The 19,833-nt window shown below is 46.6% G+C and overlaps 1 protein-coding gene across 1 annotated transcript; it reads right to left on the bottom strand.

Annotated features, from left to right (window-relative positions):
• Window positions 1-4,627: 4,627 nt before the first annotated feature.
• CUNH5orf47 (chromosome unknown C5orf47 homolog) lies at window positions 4,628-15,292 on the bottom strand. The gene is made up of 5 exons (XM_090288593.1): window positions 14,995-15,292; window positions 9,676-9,761; window positions 7,636-7,735; window positions 6,214-6,252; window positions 4,628-4,720 (listed from the first exon to the last, which is right to left on the bottom strand). Exons 1-5 carry the CDS (start codon window positions 15,290-15,292, stop codon window positions 4,701-4,703), a joined length of 543 nt encoding a protein of 180 aa, XP_090144719.1. The 3' UTR covers window positions 4,628-4,700.
• Between the last annotated feature and the right edge of the window lie 4,541 nt (window positions 15,293-19,833).

Here is a 19,833-nt window from a genome sequence, read left to right as displayed (position 1 = left end):
CAGCTAAGGGACAGAGCCTTTCAGGTCCTGAAGGGCCATCTACCTGGGCAGCACAGGATCTGTCCTCACCTGTCTTCATACCATTCTTGACAATCATGCCATGACTTCACATGCTACCCATATGCCCATAACTGCTGCATTTTATCCCCAACAGAGAGATTTCTTCTGAATTCAGCTCTCAAAACACAACTGTTCCCCTGACATCTTCATTTGGATAGTTCAGAGGCACTTACTGGAATCTCAACATGTCCAAAACTGCACTCCGGGTCTCTGCCCGAACCCGCTCCTCCTCCGGGGTGGCCCGTCAGGGAACCGCCCCAGCATCCATCCGTTGCTCCAGCGAGAGAACTGAGAGGGAGTCTTAACATCTCCCTCACTCCTGCCTCCAGTCTGCTCCTGTCCCCATGACTCCTCCTTAGTCTCCTCTATCTCTCTAGCTACCATGTCTCCTGACAACCATGTTTTCCTCCCCACCAACCCATTTTTTAGACTACAGTCCAAGCAATTCTGGTAATGTTACTTCCTTTCCTAGAACTTTCCAGAGGCTTTTTAAAAGAGACCAAAACCTTAAACTTAAGCCTATAAAGCTCTTTATGATCTGTCCCCTGCCTACCCAACAAGCATCACTTCCTGCCACTCCTCCCCTTCCCCTGACCTCAAACACACCTCCCCATCCCAGAGACTGTCACATGATGTTTTCTCTGTGGTTCCCTCTTCAGGGGCTGTTCTTTCTGCTCCCTTAGTTAATTGCTTAGGATTCTTCAGAGCCGTTTCAATATGACTTCCTCAGAGAAGCCTTCCTGGAGACCCCACTATCTCCGACTCCTCTTGTATGTGCTTTGTACTTCTATGTTGAGACACGTGTTCTTCTTTAAAATGACATGATTATTTGTGTCATTGTGGTTGAATAAGAATCGGGACTGAGTTCTTGCAACCTAAATATTAACAACCAGGAGGTGGCTGGGTAAATTCTGGTTCATCCCATATGATGAAATAGTATTCAGTCATTTAAAATGGTGTCATAGAACACAGCATTGATATGGGAAATATTTACAATGTTGAGTAAAAAGAGGAATCAAATTGTATAGACATCTCAGTTCTGTGAAAATACAAAGACTTAAAGATGCTAAAATGTTTACTGTATAGGACTTTTTCCTGGAAGATTTTCATCTTTCCTTAATATTTTTCTCTCACCTCCCCAAGACATGTTATTGATTTTTAAGCTAATGAGAGAAAACACAAGTAACTTTCTACTGGAGAAAGACACCTACTGAGTTCTAGAAACATAAACTTGTTTGAGCAAAAGTGAACTTCTAAGAGGTCCCTAAGGCACAGGCTGAAATTAGAGTCGCATGCAAGGTCGCTGGGTGCCACGGAAGGCCTTCTGGGAAACTCCTGTTATGGCCCCAAGACCCTCTGATTCACCAGAAAGGATGAACAGACAGCAAACATCTATTATTACACTTTCCTCCAGCTTTATTGAAGTATAGCTAATAAGCATTGTATACATTTAAGGTTGCCCCTGGCAACCACCGTTCTATTCTCTGCTTCTGTGAGTTTGACTTCTTTTGGATTCCATGTATAAGTGAAACCACGCAGGGTGTGACTTTCTGTGCCTGGCCTAGTTCACTGAGTGTAATGTCCTCCAGGCTCATCCACGTGACACAATGACAGAAGTCCCTTCTTTCTGAATGACTGCCTAATATTCCAGGGTGTGTATGTGTGTGTGTATCACATCCTCTCTATCCACTCACACACCGACGCACACTTAGGCTGATTCCGTACCTTGGCTATGGTGAGACATGCTGCCGTGAGCACGGGAGCTCACATACGTCTTCAAGATACTGTTTTCGTTTCCTTTGGAAATACATCTGGAAGCAGCATAGCGGGATTATACGGCAGTCCTGTTTTCACTGGTTCGGGGCTCCTCTATGTTGTTGTCTACGGCGGCTGCACTAACGTAATTCCCACCAACAGTGCGCAAGGGTTCCTTTCTCCGTGTCCTCGCCAGCACTTACCTTCTTTGTCTTTCGATAGCGGCCATTCTAACAGACGTGCGGTGAGACCTCTTGGTGGTTTTGACTGCATTTTCCTGATGATCAGTGATGTTTAGTACTTTTTCATATACCTGGAGTTTTTAAAGTACAAGAAGGATGTGAGGGGCCCCTCCCAGAAGACGGACTATGTCTTCGCCCGGGAAAGAGAACGTTGGTATTTGCAAATTCCCCATGAAAAGCCCCTCTTTGCAGAGAAGCTTTGCTTGCTCCATTTTTATGCTTATATTAGCAGGCAGGGAGAAAAGCCGTCCCTCACTGACTCACCCAAGGTGAGGGGGCCCCCGGCCTCCTTCCAGCCCACTCTCGGAGCCGCGGCCAAAGTGGCTCTGCAAATGTTAGTCTGTGTCACCACTCTGCTCAAGCCCTCCGCTAGTTTCTCGCCTCACTCTGAAGAAAAGTCCTCAAAAGTGCGACATAATCGGATGTCTATTAGCCTCTCGCCTCCTCTCCTGCGACTCTGTCTACACCTCCTCTGCGGCCTCTCTGTCTGTCTGTCTCCCTGTCTCGGCCACTCCGTCGGAACCCTTCTCTCTTCCTCTCCTCCGGCCTCAGGGCCGCGGCCCCTATTAGGGTGGTCCTCGTGCGCTCTCCCCTCCTACGTCTGCATGTCCGGCCCCTTACTTGGGGCTTTTACCTCCGGGCTGCCTTCTATGGGCGGCCCACTCCCCGCCTGCTTCTGGGGCACTGCAGCCCTCTGTGCGCCCCATCTCCTTTGCTGTCCTCCCGGGTGCTTGCTCTGTAAATGTACTGAATGCTTTAGGTGTTTGCTTTGTTTATTATGTCCTTCCCTGAAGACAGACACTTAATACGTTCGTTTCGCTTCTGTCCCCCGAGTGCCTAGCACACAGAACCCAAAACGTCATATGCACTCAACAAGGGTTACATGGATACGTAAACGAGTGAACGGATGAATGCCCCACTTAAACCTGACCCGCAGAGGGCAGGGGACGGCGGCCGGGCGGCACGCTGCTGTCCCTGCCCCGGATCACTGTGGCATGGAAGGCACCCGCCTTCGGGAAGGAGCGACTGGCGCATGCTTGGTAACTCCGGCACTTGGCGCGACCTTCGCTCGGATAATTTCAGCTTTCAGTTGATCTCTGCCTCTTAATGTCCAGAAGATTCCATTTCATGATGATTTTTTAAAAATGAAATAAAAGGTCTGGAGTTGTATATAGTCAGTTACACAATACAAATACTAAAATGACATACTAAAGCACTGGGACTAATGGATTCATCCACAGTCAACTGGGCTATTTCCCGTTGTTTAAAAAATTTCTCTGAACTTTGCCAGATTCCAGAATTAGAGTCCAATGAGGACACATCTGGATCACAGAAAGACCGTCCTGATCACTGACAATTAAACGGGGCCATTTGAGATCATATTGGAACACCTCCAGAAATATGAAAAGTCTCTCTCAGATCCAGAATCTTAGAAAGTATAGAACAGGGTAAATGAGAATATAGCTCATGAAGCGGTGAGACAGTCTTTCCCTTAGAAGTCTACACATTAATTTGATTTCTTACTGTAACTTCTCTAGGATAAAATGTTTCTACACACACAATCAGATGTCTAAAAGCACAGAGATCGCAGGACTCATTTAGGATTATCATTCATTATCAATAAAATTAAACAGATTAAGTAAGTGGTTAATAAGTTTATCACGAGGAAACGAGGGATAATCTGGGTTCAAACTATGATTCGCAGGAATGTGGATATTTCCTCACACTTGACTTGGAGAAAGTACAGAGTAAAACAAAGGAACCACAATGGCAGTCAACAATATATGTGGATTTCAGCAACGTAATATTAAAAGAATATTAGAAGTCCAAAAAGAGTATATGCAACATAATGTCCTCATTAGAAAATTAAACATGTAGATGCAAATTTTAGACATATAATTACAATAAAACTATATAAAAAGTAAAGAAATCACATGCGCAAATTCAGTGTGATGCTCATCTTGGCTGGGAAAGGTAGGGGCGGGGTTGGAAGGTGTTGGACAATATAATTAAATGTAAGCTACTTTCAAGATATTGTCAGCAAAGAAAAGCTGTATTATGCTTATTATATTCTATTGAACAAAACAGATTTAATACATTTTCACCAGAGGTTTTAAAATAAAAATTAAGAGATTTAGAGACCCGATCTAGGACATGTATTTCCATACGCGTCTTCATTACTCCCCGGTTCTAGAACAGAGAGACAAACTAAGTTTGTATTCAACTTTCGACTCATATTTTAAATCTAATAAATACTGACACATTTGATGAATTGAAACAGACTACTTTATTTTGTCAAGTAGTGCAAGTTACATAAACACAAGCCTGCGCTGAAATGAACATAACATCTTCATTCACGCTCACCACAAAACTCTGTGCAGCATTAATTACAGCGTAAGCGAGGAAGTTCCTCGTTTGACGACGACTTGAGTTTTACAAGCTAAAAGCCGAAGCTTCACCCAGGAACGCAGCGGCCTGAACATTTCCCAGCCCGTTCCTCAGGTGCGGGGCCCTCTTGTCGGGAGGCTGCGGCCACGGCGCGGCGGGCCAAGCCTAAGCCGTGTGCCCAGGGGTGTGGAAACAGGTAGATCTGCTCACCAGCCACCAAAGACGTGTTGCCACAAATCCCAGGCTGTTCTGGTCTCAGGGTAATTTAATGACAACTAGAGGGAGGAGAAGACTGTGGCTTGTTTTACAGTCCTTACTTCTTGCCCTGCTTCAGGAGCACTCTGCCACTTTGCGGTGCCACTGTAGGAGCAGTGAGGAAGCCCACCGTGTCAGTGCGCCCGGAAGAATGGATGTCATGACTGTCACTGTCCTGAATAGCAGGAAGGACCTTCCACCTCCAGGGGCAGAAGCAAGGAGTCCGCATGGAGCTTGATCAAGGGCAAACCTCTTTTTGTTTTTCCCTTGTAATTTCCCAGTCCCACCTCGGACTCTGATACAATTTAGGAAGAGATACCACATCACCAAGAAGTGGAAAAACTGGTATAATTAGTAGGTGATTATAAATAATGAGTAGAAATAAAAGGACTTCACTGAAAAGCACTTCTAAATTATTTCCAGAGTTCTGAATCTCTCACTTCATTGACTTAAAAGTAATGTATCTATTAATTAGAGGTCTGGAAAGGACCTAATCTCTGCACAAAAATTTTCCTAAAATATTCCATATTATAATAGAGAATTTGCATAAACTTATAACCTTTCCTTAGGATGAAAAAATGGCTTAAATAACCATTTGTTTTAATACCCAAAATAATTTTTGCTATATAAATTGTAGGTTTTTATCATAAAATAATTGCAAAATTTGGAAAATGTGAGGAAGCCAAAAATAATTTAATACAAGTTTCATTTAGAAATTACACCTAAATGAAAGAATAAATAAAGCCGCAGTTGCAGCCTCATTAATAGAAGGTAAAGTTGGCAATTTTAAAAGGATGCAATTGCATTAATATGCTAATTTAAATTGCATGTATAAGTTTAACTTAAAAGAATATGTATAAATATTAATTCTGATATAATATTAGTATGCATATGATAAAAACATTTAACAAATAATGTTAACTTGCAAAGAAATACTATTAATTCATTGAGAAAGTATTTTTTTATTCAGTTATGTAAGTACCAATTCCAATGAAAAACCCTCAAATTAACCAATAATTATGATTCAATTTCAAGTTCTATCTTTAAATTCTTCATAATCTTCTTGGTAAACAGACCCTAAATAAAAGATGACAATTGATCTCGTTAATACAAAATGTCATAATCAGTGATCACTGAAAACACTCTCACATCGCTGAGACTGTCAGGCAGCAGTCACCCCTCTGTTTTCCGTTTTGATAGCTCTGACAAATATCACTAGGTGTGACAGCCTGTTCAAAGGGGAAAGAGAACTAAGCAGGCACACGGACAAAAAGAAAAATGTGGACCTTGGAGACAGCAGTTTCAATAGCATTGCAAAGACAAGGCCCAAAGAAAGTTTATTAAGTTTCAATGGATATTTAATGGGTGCCTACTATGTGTCAAACACGGGGTGTAAGGAAGGACGCTGGCTGGAATTAGCAATGAGTATACACTACAGGTTGGAGAAAATAGGATAGAAACAGGAAATTTTAAAAGTCTATATTTTATACTTGTGATCAAAATAGATTCTTACCAGAAGATGATAAGAAGATTCTTCTTGTGTAATCCGAGTCTAGAAACAATATAAAATATAAAGAAAATTCAAGTTGGCCTCTAGGAATGGTTTTCCTATTAATAAATATATATCAGGGACTAAGTTACAACATTTTAAAAACATGATTATTAGTTTTCATAATCTGGTTTAAAATAATGAATTACAAGGACGCCTTTTGTTTATAAGAGGTTATTTCTGAAAAACACAGCATATTATTTTAAGTTGTCAAACAATCCATACGAGATTGTTCAATGGTTTAAGAGAAGGCCTCTTGCTGAAGTACAAGAGAACCTGACAAGTTCAAGGTTACAGCCAGAGAAAAATCAGATATAATCTAGAATGTTTACTGAAGTAACTGGGTCTGGATTAACACTCAGAACGAGGTCTAGGTTTTTGCACATTGCTTGGCTCATTCAAACATCCTTTTCACCCAGAAAACCACTGACTACTTTTTCCTCCTCATCACCTTTCCTGCCGCGTTCTCCTTAACTGGATGAGAAAAGTAAAACAGAGTACCGCTAATTTGAACATTGGCTTATGTGCCATTATTGCAAACCATTTCTGCTATTATTGATGCAATATTACACAAACGGTAATGGGTTTCTAGCATTGCATTGCTTATAAAACAGCATTCTGTTATAACTATTGTTTGAAAATCCCTCACAAAATTAAATTCTGCAGATTGACTGTCAAAATAGAAGTTGTCATCGAGTGACCGTGCTAAGAACCTACAGAAGCATCCAGCATGGTAACACATGTATTAGGACATGCACGTGAAGGAACGAAAATGACTGTTATAATTTATCAATTCATAGATTTTCAATCCTATTTAATTGCCTGAGAATCCAGATCTTCCAATTAAATAAATACACTAGATCACATCTAATGTTGCTCTGACCACAGTCTCACACTCACTACTGATGTAACTTTAGAACGTGGTTTAATTTATGAGATGTTGTCCAGGAATGAGGCAATGACATCAAGACCCTAGCTCAGGGCAGACTTTGTCAAATGCATTAAATTAGATGGCAGCATGCATCGGACTAGAGTGATAGGATTTTATCTTGCCATTTAAATGTTTTTCTCCATCAATATGGGTGAGTTCTGTAATGTGTACTAAAAAGTCAGTATTAAAATCCAGATTAACAAACAAGTGTGTTCCCTTTGCCCAGTAAATCCCAGTGAACATTCATCTTCCGCAACCCCCACTCACTCCTGCCCCCGTGGTCCGCTCTAACCCACTGCTAGAATACTGGTATGTTGTACTTTTCATTGTGATGAGCAGTGGTTATCTGAGAGCTGCGTTCCCACGTGACAGTCAGGAAAACTGTTCTAATGTGATCCGAGAGTAACTGAACTGTTCCAGAAGCCAGTCCTTAAGAAAATACGAATTATACTTACTTTCACTAGACAGCTCTTGGCATTTCAGCCTGAGTCTATATTTTTCATTTTCTTCAAGCATTTTACAAATGACTTTGTGTACTTTTTTCCACACTGAAACCTTAAAAAAAACAGCACAGTTAAGGGACACTAAGCAGAAAAGCAGGAACGCATTTTGATGGAGGCAACTGGGAGTGACTCAGCTATTCCACCCGTCAATTGGTATTATCGTTATAAAGCAATATTAGCGCCCAGGGACCTAAAACTTAAATGTAATCCTTTCCCCATGATCACTGAGTTATATGATTTCCAGCCCCACCCCACCCCACCCCACGCAACTTGCCAGCATTTCCTCTCTGTAGTATTTAAATTAACTGTCCTGGACAGTTTCCTTTCGAAGGCCGTGTTTATAAAGCTCTACCTAAGTGGTTCCAACGGTTTCAACACACTCACTTTTGCTTTGAAAGATATTGGGTTGGCCCAAAAGTCTATGGTTTTTTTATGTAAAGTAAAAGATACATTTTTTATTTTATCAATAACTTTATTGACTTGGATATTTTGAGTATGCCGGCTCTCTCCCTTGTGGTAGATCACGGATTGTTCTCAACTTGATCGCTATCAACGTCAACCGGTCTACCCGACTGTGGAGCGTCGTCCAGTGAGAAATCTCCTGCACGAAACTCCGCAAACCACCTCCGACACCTTTGATCCATCGCGGCACCTTCCCCACATACCGCACAAATCATTTTTTGCGTTTCAGTTGCGTTTTTACCTTTCTTGAAATTATAAAGCATAATATGCTGAAAATGTTGCATATTTTCTTCCATCTTCAATATTGAAATGGCTACACAAAAATCCACCAATTTTGATAAATGTTTTTAAATGCACGCTGATATGACAGCTATCACAATGCAATCTAACAAATTATTCCAAATGAAGTTACAGACAACTGGGTGCTACTAGAGCCATCTTATGGAAAAAAACCAAATGAACTTTTTGGCCAACCCAATGATAAACATAATGAATTTCTATTCCTATGTCTAAACCACTGGGCAATAATTTGATTTTAATGTATTTTATTGTACATAAGAATTAAAAATTTCTGCTAAGACATATCAAAGCAAAATAACTAGGGAGTGCAAATGCACTAGAATAGAAAAAATGAAGGCCATGGAAGCGAACGTGGAGACCTCAGCGCAAATTCTGGCTTTGCCACTCCCCAGTTGCTTGACATGGGCAAATGTTTTAACCTCATCTAGGAATAACTTCATACTTTGGATTATTAGAATAAAAAATATTTGTGAAGCACTTACCCGTGTCTGGCACATAATAGTTACAAGTAAATATTAGCACCCAAGAGGGACTGGTTCCTGGAAGAACTATTTCTTAGTGGGAAGATTAGGTGCTCACTCGAAACCCACGCGGTTAGTCACCCTGAATGCTACTGTGTGTGAATCAGAACTCCAACCCCAGCTCAGAAAGGACAGTTTTGACACGATCAGCCAACACTGTCTTTAAACTTAAGTATGAAACTTGTAGTGGGAAGCAAAGATCAGTGGAGCAACTCATCTTGAACGTGTTCAAAACCATGACATTTGGACCAGAGGTGAAAAGGACTCAGCGCTACAGGTCTGTCCTTGTCAGCTTTCCTGCTAGACACTTAACGCACATTCCTTGTCTTTAAAAGGGCAACACGACACCAATAGTTACATTATTCTTTTCCGCGAGAGCCATAATTTTCTTCTTACATTACATTATCTATCAGAGTTTGTTACAGTCTATGGAACATATTTTCATGCTTTGAAAACTCTCCCAGTGAGTTACATTTTGATTAAAATGTGTTTTATACCTTCAAACACTCCAAAGACTATTCTTTATGGTTAATAAATATAATATTTCCAAACCAAGTTCCATTTCTGCTGAATTAATTTTACTTTCTCATTTCAGTAAATCAAACTTTTCAAAAGGTGAAACTATTTTTACTATCTTGATTATCTTCACACATTTGTATTTAGAGAGGTTAATCTAAACTTAAATACTGCTCATTCTTCTTTTCTATACCTTTTTCTTCTTCTTCATTATTTTGAAAGCTTCATCCAAAGATATGGAATAATCAAACTTTTTAGCTGAAGTGTTCTGGATTGAACCTAATTTCAAAAAATGAAAGAAGAGGAAATATCACGGTCAGTCCCTATTTTACCGCTATCCCGAGAACAGAAACAACTATAAACATCTCTTGAGCTGTCTTTGGGAAGTTTTACAATTGTTGGTATATTTCTGATCACTGTGTGATACCGGTTTTTCAGTTAACCAATATAACGGTGGGAAAACAGAAAGAAGAAAGAGAACCAGAGACTACCTCGTAAGTGCCTAGGAAATAGCCTTCCCTTCCTGATTTGAAAGGCGAGCCCCCAAAAGCTCAGCAACAATAAGCAAACACCAGCACCCCATCCTGCCCCAGTGTACTCCTACGACCTCCTCTCTTCCCCACTCACCCCCGGGTGCAGTGTGCTTCCAACTCCACAGACTCCTGCGGCCCCTCAGCTTGCCTCCCTCCTGCCCGCCCAGCCCTTGCCCTCGCTCTTCCAGCTGGCGAGAGCGCTGCGTTGTAAGCTTGCGCGCCAGCTGAACTCCTACCTGCTCCTCAGGACACAGCTCACAGCTCCCTCCTCCCTAAAGCCCCCCTCAAGCCCGCGGCCTGCACGGCACTGGCTCCAGAACCCCCCAGAGCGGCCAGCGCACTCTTACACCCCGTGTTTATACTGCAGTCCCCCCACTAGGCTGCGGCCTTTTAGGGGCCATGGCTGGGCGCCTTATCCACCTTTCTGTCCACACGACCAGACGCACAGGAGACACCAATAGAAGTTCGTCAGCCTGAGTAAGCACCCGACTCCTCACCGAGCCCCGCTGCTGACCCCATGTTAGCTGTGTGTCCTGAGACAGAACCGTAAAACAATGGGCCGTGTTCCCCGGGGGCCTTCGTAACTGTTCCCCTGCCGTCTGGAATGCCCCTCCTGCCTTCCTCCCCTGCCCGGCTCCCTCCTGCTCACTTAATCCTCGGCTTCCCGGGAACGAGCTCTGGTCTCACGAAGCGCCCTGGGCCCAGTCCTTACAGGACCTGTCACACACGATGAGTGTGTCTGATTCTTTGCGAGAGGCCCAGTGGCTCAGGCCATACGAGTTAGCTATGCAATGACCATCCCGTCTGCTGAGTAGACGAGAGCTCATTTGAAAGTGGCACGTCCTGGTGTGGGAGAAGCTCGCTGGGCACCCTGCGTGCGCACGGTCACGGTCACGGCGCCAAAGAACGTCCGCTCACACGACGGGGGGCTAGGCCCCGGCCCGACGCTGTTTCAGCCTTCTGATCGCGCCAAGGAGAAACACTCGGTCTGAAATCGGTGTGTCATGAAGGCCTCTCGGAGGCTTGCTCACCGCCCTCTATGACCACAGACAGCCTTCAGCAGACACCCTACCGGGCTACAATTTCATATTGTTTTGCCTTGATTAGATTGGTTTCAATTAACTTCTATTTATGGCAAACGGTACAGATTTGCCACCGAGGTAATAACACAAGGGGTCTGAAAAGAAATGTAGCTGCAAGGGAAAACGCACCTGCTTACATAGGTGTAACACGTAGAGGACAGCACAGATGAGCACACGCAGGAAAACAAGCGGAGCTCCGCCCCTCGCACACCCGAATTACCCTCCCCACAGTCAGTGCCTGTGGCCTTTCATGTACTAGACTCGCTTGGTTTCCCAGTGTTTTCTGTTTGCAAGTCTCGCCCAACCTCGACACCTGCTCCCTGGGCTCAGGGCAGACGCCAACAAGCCTGTCTAATTAGATGGGGATCCAAATCATGCCCAGGAGCAGTATAGAGAACGCAAACAGGGAAGAGGAAATCATTTCTTCCCCGTACTCTGTGCACGTCCCCGAGGCGGCTCCCGCATGCACCACAGACTTTGATCAGACTGATGTTTCAAATCTTCCTCTGCCTCTCACCTTCTGCATCCTCTGACCCGGTCCAGCTGTACTTCTAGTCCCTCCCTAATCCCGTGCCACCCCCGACCCACACGCGGGGCTCTGGCCTCATGCTCTTCCCACCTGTGATCCCTCCTGTCTCAGCACCACCTGTAAATCTCATGCAGCTTCCTCCACCACGAAGCCTTCCCCGATTCCCTCAGCCCCGAACTACTCCCCACTTCCAAAGCATGTATCTGCACCTCCACATGGCATTCATCCTCCACCATTCCCTGTAAATTATGAACGTATCATACTCCCAGGTTCTGCACGAGGAGGGGGCCACCCTGACTTATTAGCCTCGTTTGAAATGTTAGAAGAGTTACCCCATTTGCCTGCCCCTGGATTTCTAAACTCCACTACGTCTTACAAACAGCTCACAAGTTTATCTTCCAGAAGCGTACCTCTCTCTGAAGATTTCACTCTACCATGCAGAAGTCCCCAGGGACTATAAAATGACAGTCTCCAAGGCAGGGAGGAAGAAGGAGTGACACTAGAAAGACACCTACAGGAGACCTGGAGTGACCCGCAGAGTGATTAAATCCACCCTAAATCTTACAATACTAAAACATAACTGGGCACATCACAGCACAGAATTCAGGGAAGGGATTTAAAGAGCCAGACACCACATAAAGTACCAAGCATGCAACCAAATGGGGCCAAAGCAGTCTAAAGGACCAAGCATGATTTAAAGGGACAGCCTTCCAACTGCATGGCTCCTGCGGGAGACGACGCAAAAAGGAAGGATCATAGATTAGGTCACAAAAGAAACATCAGAAACACGCATGAAGTGGAAATGTTACAGACAACACTAATAACAGTGCAATTAAACAAGAGTTTACCAACAAAAACAGAACAGAAAAGTCCTGGAAATTAAAAAAAAAATTCAAATCTAAGCAACTCTAGGGTGAGAGGGGTAATACAAACTGAAAATACAGAATTAAAAAAAAGTGACAGTGAAAGTACTGCATATTAGAATGTAGGGTATTTAAAATAGTGATTAGAAGAAAATTCATTGCACTAAAATTTATATCAATAAAAAGAATAAAAATAAATGAATAAAATGTCCTGCTCGATAAAGGTATGAAAAGTAGAAAGTACACTTTTTAAAAGAAAGCACATGTAAGAAAATAGTAGTTTTATCTCTATTGTATTATTTATCTTTATTTATTAAGGAGGATGAGACTTAACAAAATGTCTCATTGATAAATCAAAATCCTGGGGGTTTTTGGTAACTTAACAAAATAGAGAAAGAAAAAAAAAAAATAACTGGCTATTCTGATGAAGAAAAAGGTAGAAAGCTCATACTTCCAAAAAAAGAAATGACAAGGAGGAAATAACCACAGAAACACAGAAATTTTCAAAAATCATTAAGACACTACTTTGTAGACCTCTATGTAAATAAAGCTGGAAACCTAGAAAAAACGGATCATTTCCTAGGGAAATACAGATTACCAAAATCAACCCATTACAGTTAGAAAAATTAGAAACCAATTTTTATAGGAGATATAAAGTTATTACAGAATTATCCCACAAAAAGTAATAGAACCGGATGGTTTCCCAGAATTCTACCAAACCTTCAAACACCAGATAGTCCCAATGTTCTATAAATTCTTCCAGAGCATTGCAAAGGAATGAAAAGTTCTCAATTTATTGTATGAAATAAATATAACTTGGATACCTAAGCCAGATGAAGAAATACAAAGAAAAACGACAGCTGTCTCTCACAAATACCAATGCAAAAATTCTAACCAAATTATTAGCAGAGCCCAACACTACCTGATGAAAGAATACATCCTGACCAAATAGGATTCATTTCAGGAATGCAAGGCTGGTTCAACATCAGGAAATCCATGCATATTATATGCCATATTAACAACTCTGAGAAACAATGTTTATCTCCATAGATCTGAGCACGCGTCTGACAAAATTTAACACGTACTCCACCATGATTCAAACGCTAAAGAAAATAAAAATTGAGGCGTTTCCCCTAAGATCGGGAGCAAGGCAAGAATGCCCACCACCTCCACCACTATTCGCCATGTACTCGAGGTATTTGCCTATGCAGAACAAATCTACTGCAGGCATAAGAACAAGTAAAAAATAAATAAAATAAAGTTATCTGTTTATGACTAAGAATCATGAGTATCAACAATAACACCAACTCTAATAATAAAAGAATTCAGTGAAGTACCAGGATCTAAAAAAATTAACATACCCAAAAATCTCTAGGCTAAGTGAAAGAAACCGATCAGGAAAATGCACATATCGTACGACTCGATTTATACGAAACGTCCAGAAGGGGCAAATCTATGGAGACAGAAGGTAGCTCAGCGCGTGCTCAGGGTTCAGGCATCGGGGCGCCGGGGGGCCGAGCATGGGCACAGGGAGCGCTAATGGGCACGGGCTTCTTCCGGGGGCAATAATAACGTTTCCAAAATTGATTGCGGTGAGGCTTGCACAACTCTGTTAAAAAACAACGCGTTGTGCACTTTAAATGGGTGAGTTGAATGGTCTGTGAATTATATCTCTACAAAGCTACTTTTTACAGATTTTATTTATTTATGTTTAGAGAGACGGGAAAGGAAGGGAGAGAGGGAGAGAAGCATCGCCGTGCGGTCGCCTCGCGCGCGCCCCCTTCCGGGGGCCTGGCCCGCAGCCCAGGCACGTGCCCTGACCGGGAATCGAACCGGCGACCCTTTGGCTCGCAGGCCGGCGCTCAGTCCACTGAGCCGCACCAGCCAGGGATCAACAAAACTATCTCTTTTTTAAAAAAAAGAAAGGCACAGGGGGCGGCGTGAGCCCGCGAAAGAGAGGCCGGGCTTTGGGGGGGTACGGAGCGCTCCGTATCTCGGGTGTGTAACCGTCGAACCGCCCGCCCCGGAACGCGCGCGAGGCACCCGGGATGAAGGCGGTTCCCCTCCAGGGACCAAGCGGCTCCGTGAGCGCAGGCGATGAACCTGCGGAGGCCGTGACGGAGGCGGGAAGGAAGCCCGCGGCCAGAAGCAGCAAACACCACATACCTAGGGATTGGTCGGGCAGGAACCCAAAACACGCCTGGCGGACACGGAAAGGGGACCGGACACGTGGCGCGGCAGGTCGGTTTTACGGGCGCAGCGCCGCAGCGCCTTAAAGGCGTCGGCGCGGTGATGAATTCCGGAGTCCCCGCGGCCCCCGCATTCAGGCCCAGGCGGACCCCCAGTGGCGCCCGAAGCGAGGGACAGCCCAGGGACGGGAGCGCGGGGCCTGGCCGCCCAGGCTCCGAGGGGCCCGCTAAGGACGCCGTGCGAGGCGGCCTGACCGGCCAGCACCCCACCCCCGTCCCCGGGCCCGCCCCCGCCCGCCGGTCCCCTTCGCACCACCTGCACGCGCCGCCGACCTCCCGCCGCTCCGCGCACTCGACGGCCGCGCCGCTGAGGAGGCCGTGGGGCCCCCGGGCTCCGAATCGGGGGGCGGCTCCCCGTCGCCTTGGGCCCCCGCCGCCGCCGGCGTTCCTCGCGGCTCCTCCTGGCTGCCGCCGGCCTCGAGCCCGGAGCTCGAGCGGCCCTTAGCCCGGCGGCCGCCCAGCTGCAAGGCGCTGCCACACCGGTGCGAGCCGAAGCGCGTCACGTAGACGAAGCGCACGGGGCCCCGCCCCTGCTTCTCGCCGGCCGCCGCCATCTGAGCCGTCGGTCAGCAACCGCCGCTTACCGCCCTCAGCCTCCACTGACTGGGGGGCGGACTACGCCTGGGGGCGGGGCGGACGCTCCGGGGCGGGGCTTACAGTCAGTGGGCGGGGCTTACAGCCCGGGGGCGGGGCTTACAGTCTGGAGGCGGGGCGTACCGGCCTGGACACGTGTGTGTGTGTGTGTGTGTGTGTGCGCGCGCGTGTGTGCGTGTGCGTGTGTAAGTAGTTGAAGAGCCGGGCTGTACCACTGCGCGGCGGGAGGGCGGAGTCAGGACCGTACCGCTGTGTGTCGGGGAGTTCAGTAGCTGAGAGGAGAGACCACCATGGGGAGGAGGCGACTGGGGCTGGACCACTGTGGGGGGGGCGGGCTGGATAGCTAAGGGGAGAGGCCACTGTGCGGCGGGGGTGGGGGTGGGAAGTAGTTGAAGAACAGACTGGGTCACTGTGGGAAGTGGGGGCAGGGCAGGCTGAGGACTGGACCTCTGTGGGGCAGGGGGCAGCTGAGGGTAGGGACCACAGTGCGAGGCGTGGGGGACAGACCACAGTGGGGGTGCTGGAGGGCGGACTACAGTGGGGGCGTTCCAGCTGGGGAGCCAGATCATGTGCTGGGGGCGTGGGGGTGGCCAGTTGGGGGAAGGATGAGGGATGGGGACGCGGTAGGGCAGTGAGAGGCCAGGGAGCCAGGTCACTCCGTGGGGAAAGGGCAGAGGGGCGTCCGGGGGAGGACCCCTCTGCAGGGAAAGGGGAGGCCCAGGGAAGCTAGAAGGAAGGAGGAAGGGGAAGGTCACGTGGTTGGGGGGATGGTGGACCACTCATCTGGAACATGGTGGTAAGAACTTGGGGACCAGCTCGCTTGGGGTGGGGGCAAGCCAGAGGGGCATGAGCCCTCTGAGGCAGTGCTCTCCATCGAGAGGAGGGTGGAGGAAGGGGACCAGGGCATTGGGGCACCGTCCCGCGGTTGGGAATGAGGAAAATTTAAGAATGAGGAGCTGGCCCTGGTCTTGACCAATGTGGAGTGTCACCCAGATGAAGTTGGGGGCCGGGAGGCGGCACTTTGCTGCAGAAGGCTCCCATGGGACCTTTGTCTAGCACGCCTTGGCGCTGGGCCTGGTCCTCGAGAGCCGCTGCCCAGAGAGAAGCCGCGCCTGAGCGCATCCTGGCCCAGCTGCTGACCCGCTGGGTTACTTGGGCAAGCCACTGTCCCGCCCTGAGCCTCCAGTGTCAGTGGGGGCGGTAGACCTCATTGAGGGAGCGTGTGTCCTGTGTGGCCATGGCATTCAAAATGACCGCGCGAGTAGAGCAACGACTCTGCTTCAGATTTTGCGTTAAGCTTGACCACACCTCCACGAAAACTATTGAGACGGTCCAGGAGGCCACAGCTCTGGGCAGCTGGTGATGGGCAGCTTCAGCAAGGCAGCACACCTGTCCACGCATCACGTTCTGTGCGGAGTTTTTTGGCGAAACATCACATAACCCAGGTGACTCAGCCCCCCTACGACCCAGCTTTGGCACTCTGTGATTTCTGGCTTTTCCCAAAAATAAAATCACCTTTGAAAGGGAAGAGATTTCAGACCATTGATGAGATTCAGGAAAATATGATGGGGCAGCTGATGAGGACTGGGAGAGCTGTGTGAGGTCCCAGGGTGCCTGCTTTGAAGGGGACTGAGGCGTCATTGTCCTATGTATGATGTTTCCTGTATCTTGCATCTTCAATAAATGTCTCTCTTTTTCATAGTACATGGCTGGACACCTTTTGGACAGGCCTCATATACCTTTTGTTGGACACAGGTTATTATAGCGTATGTACCTCAGTGTAGAATTGCTTAGGGTGTTCATATGTTCAGCTTTAGTTTCTACTGACAAGCACACACATTCACTACCTTTTAGCCATTCTGATGGGTATGTGTATTAGGGTTCTCCAGAGAAACAGACCCAATAGGATTGGGGTGTCTCTCCCCCTGCCCTCAATTGTGGAGGCAGGCAAGTCCAGAATCTTCAGGATACGCCAGCAGGCTGGAGACTCAGGGAAGAGCTGATGCTGAAGGTCAAGTCTGAAGGCCATCTACTGGCAGAATTCCCCTTTGTTTGAGGGAGGTCATTCTTATTCTTTTGAGGCTCTCAGCTGATTGGATGACGCCCACCCACACTATGGGGGTAATCTGCTTTACTGAAAGTCTCCTGGTTTAAATATTAATCGCATCTAAAAATTAACTTCACAGAAACATTAGAATGTTTGACCAAATATCTGGGTATTGTGGCCAAGCCAATATGACATAAAATTAACCATGTGATATTTCTTGTAATTTGCATTTCCCTGATGACTTATGGAGTTCATTGGCCATTTGGATATTATCTTTGGTGTTTTAATCTCTTCTCTATTTATACATGGGGTTCTCATTCATTAAGTGGAGTTCTTTATATATTCTGTATATTAGCTTAGTTGTATATATTATAAAAACATTTTCTCTCTTCTGTGGCTTACCTTGTGCTAAGCATTTACAGGGAGAATGTACTTTAAAGTCAGGGTCCCCCTGTGAGATATGGACTGCTTGTCTGCCCCATTTTACAGATAAGGAATCGACACCACAGGAGAGGTTTAGCAGATCAGTCAAAGTCACAGCAGGGAGGTCTGAGAGCAGGAATTCAGACCCAGGTTGGGGGCTTCTGCCTCCAGACCCTTAGCCCCTACTGAAGAGTGGCCCTGTCACAACATCTATCACACTGTGTGGGGGCTGTCTCTCCCCTCCCCTTCACTGATCTCCCCCCTCTCCCCGCCAGAAACAACTGAGCAGAAGAGTGAAGAAATTAATGAATCGCTGACTTCTAAGTAAGGAGCCTTTTTAGTTGCTCAGCTAATGTCATCCACCAGGTGGCAGTCACAGCTCCCAGATAAAATCGTCTCTCTCCCTCTCCCTACTTCCGCCTTTAAGAAAGAACTAAATTATTTTTTTCACCAAGGAGTAGCCTGAATTCCAACCACGGCGCTTTCTGGCACATGGGGAAAATGCATCTCCAGTCCATATGCACCCGGGGGAGGAGGCCCTGCGCGGGCCCAGGGCGCCTGGAGACGTACCGGTGCTCTGCACGGGAGGAGCAGGAGCAATTGTGTCAGGTGCCATCTCCGCCCACAAACGACACGATTCCCTCCCCCCGCCCCCACCCCCATCACACAGCTGCAGCGGCTGAGAGGAGAGCCAAAGAATGCCTGTTTCCAGCCATGAACTCCATTTGGCCAGCAGCAGGCATGGATGGGGACATACGTTCCCCCAGGAGAGGGCCACATACGACTGTCAGAAAATGGCCTTCCTGCCTCATCTGCGCCTCTCACATGCTGTGCCTCTGCCCTCCACTGTTTCTGCCCCGTGCTTCTGGCAGCTTCCACCGCGTGTCTGAGCGTGGAAAGGGGACTGATTCCCGGGGGCGGGGGGGGGGGGGAGGGCAGGGGCTGGAAGAGTCCTTGCTTTCTTGCTTTCAAAACACTAACCCCAGGACTTGTCTGAGAAGGAAAAGGGCCCAGACCAATTCCATGGCTAGGGCAGCAAGAGGGAGACATGTTTTTTTAAGTGAAGAAATTGTGATATATTTTAAATGCTTACATTAAATAAACAGAGGGGAACTCCTACGGGCCCTCGAGGTGGACCGGGAATCTCCTCTCCCCCTTCCCTTGCTCCTATGGGCCCTCGAGTTACACCGGGAGTTTCCCTCTTACCTCTAACCCTTTCCCTCAATAAACCTGGTGTAAAATCCTAAAATAAACAAACAAAACCCCCAGAACAAATCAACACTAGTAACTCACAAAATACAATGTCACAGAACTGTGCTTTTCTCAAGAAATTACGGGAGCTTGGGGTGGTTTTATATTGAGGAATGATTGACATATAACATATTCGCTTCAGGTGTATGACCTGATGATTCAATATTTGTGTGCATTTGGAAATGATCACCACAGCAAGTGGCAAACACCCATCACCTCACACAGTCACCGTTTTTCTCTTCTTGTAATGAGACCAGGACTTAAAAGCCTGGAGTCTGTGTGCTGTAGGCAGAGGGCATGAGTGTGGTCCCCAAGCTTGAAGGCACACGGTGGCTCAGGCCTACTGGCCCCCCTGTCAGGGGATGTCTGTGGCCATAGTTTAACCTGGAGGTAATGTCAAACACTCTCCATTTTCTTCCCTTTGTGAAGGAGGGGACACTGAGTTTGTTGGGGACTGAATGAGTGGGAGGGAGCCACTGTATGGGGAACTAAGAATCCTTGAGACCTGGCGGCAGGGAAATTGGCCATTTCCTTCCTTCCCCGCTGCCTCGCGGCCACAAAACTAACACACACGCACGCGCACCTCAGCTTCTGGTTTCTGAGCCCCGTCTCTTAGGCTGAGTTGTCTGCACTGTCCCGCCATCTCATCTTCCTTCTATAAGCCCCTTCCAAATTAGAATAACGCTTCATCAGAATTAGAGCCTGTTGAACTCATCTAAGTACCTACCACTCATTACTCGTTAAAGCATGATCTCTCGCGCCCTTTCAAATAAGCAAAGA

Source organism: Furipterus horrens, unplaced genomic scaffold, assembly GCF_987537825.1.
Source record: "Furipterus horrens unplaced genomic scaffold, mFurHor1.1.pri manual_scaffold_10, whole genome shotgun sequence".
NCBI classification, from domain to species: domain Eukaryota; kingdom Metazoa; phylum Chordata; class Mammalia; order Chiroptera; family Furipteridae; genus Furipterus; species Furipterus horrens.
This window is presented reverse-complemented; position numbering and strand designations above follow the sequence as displayed.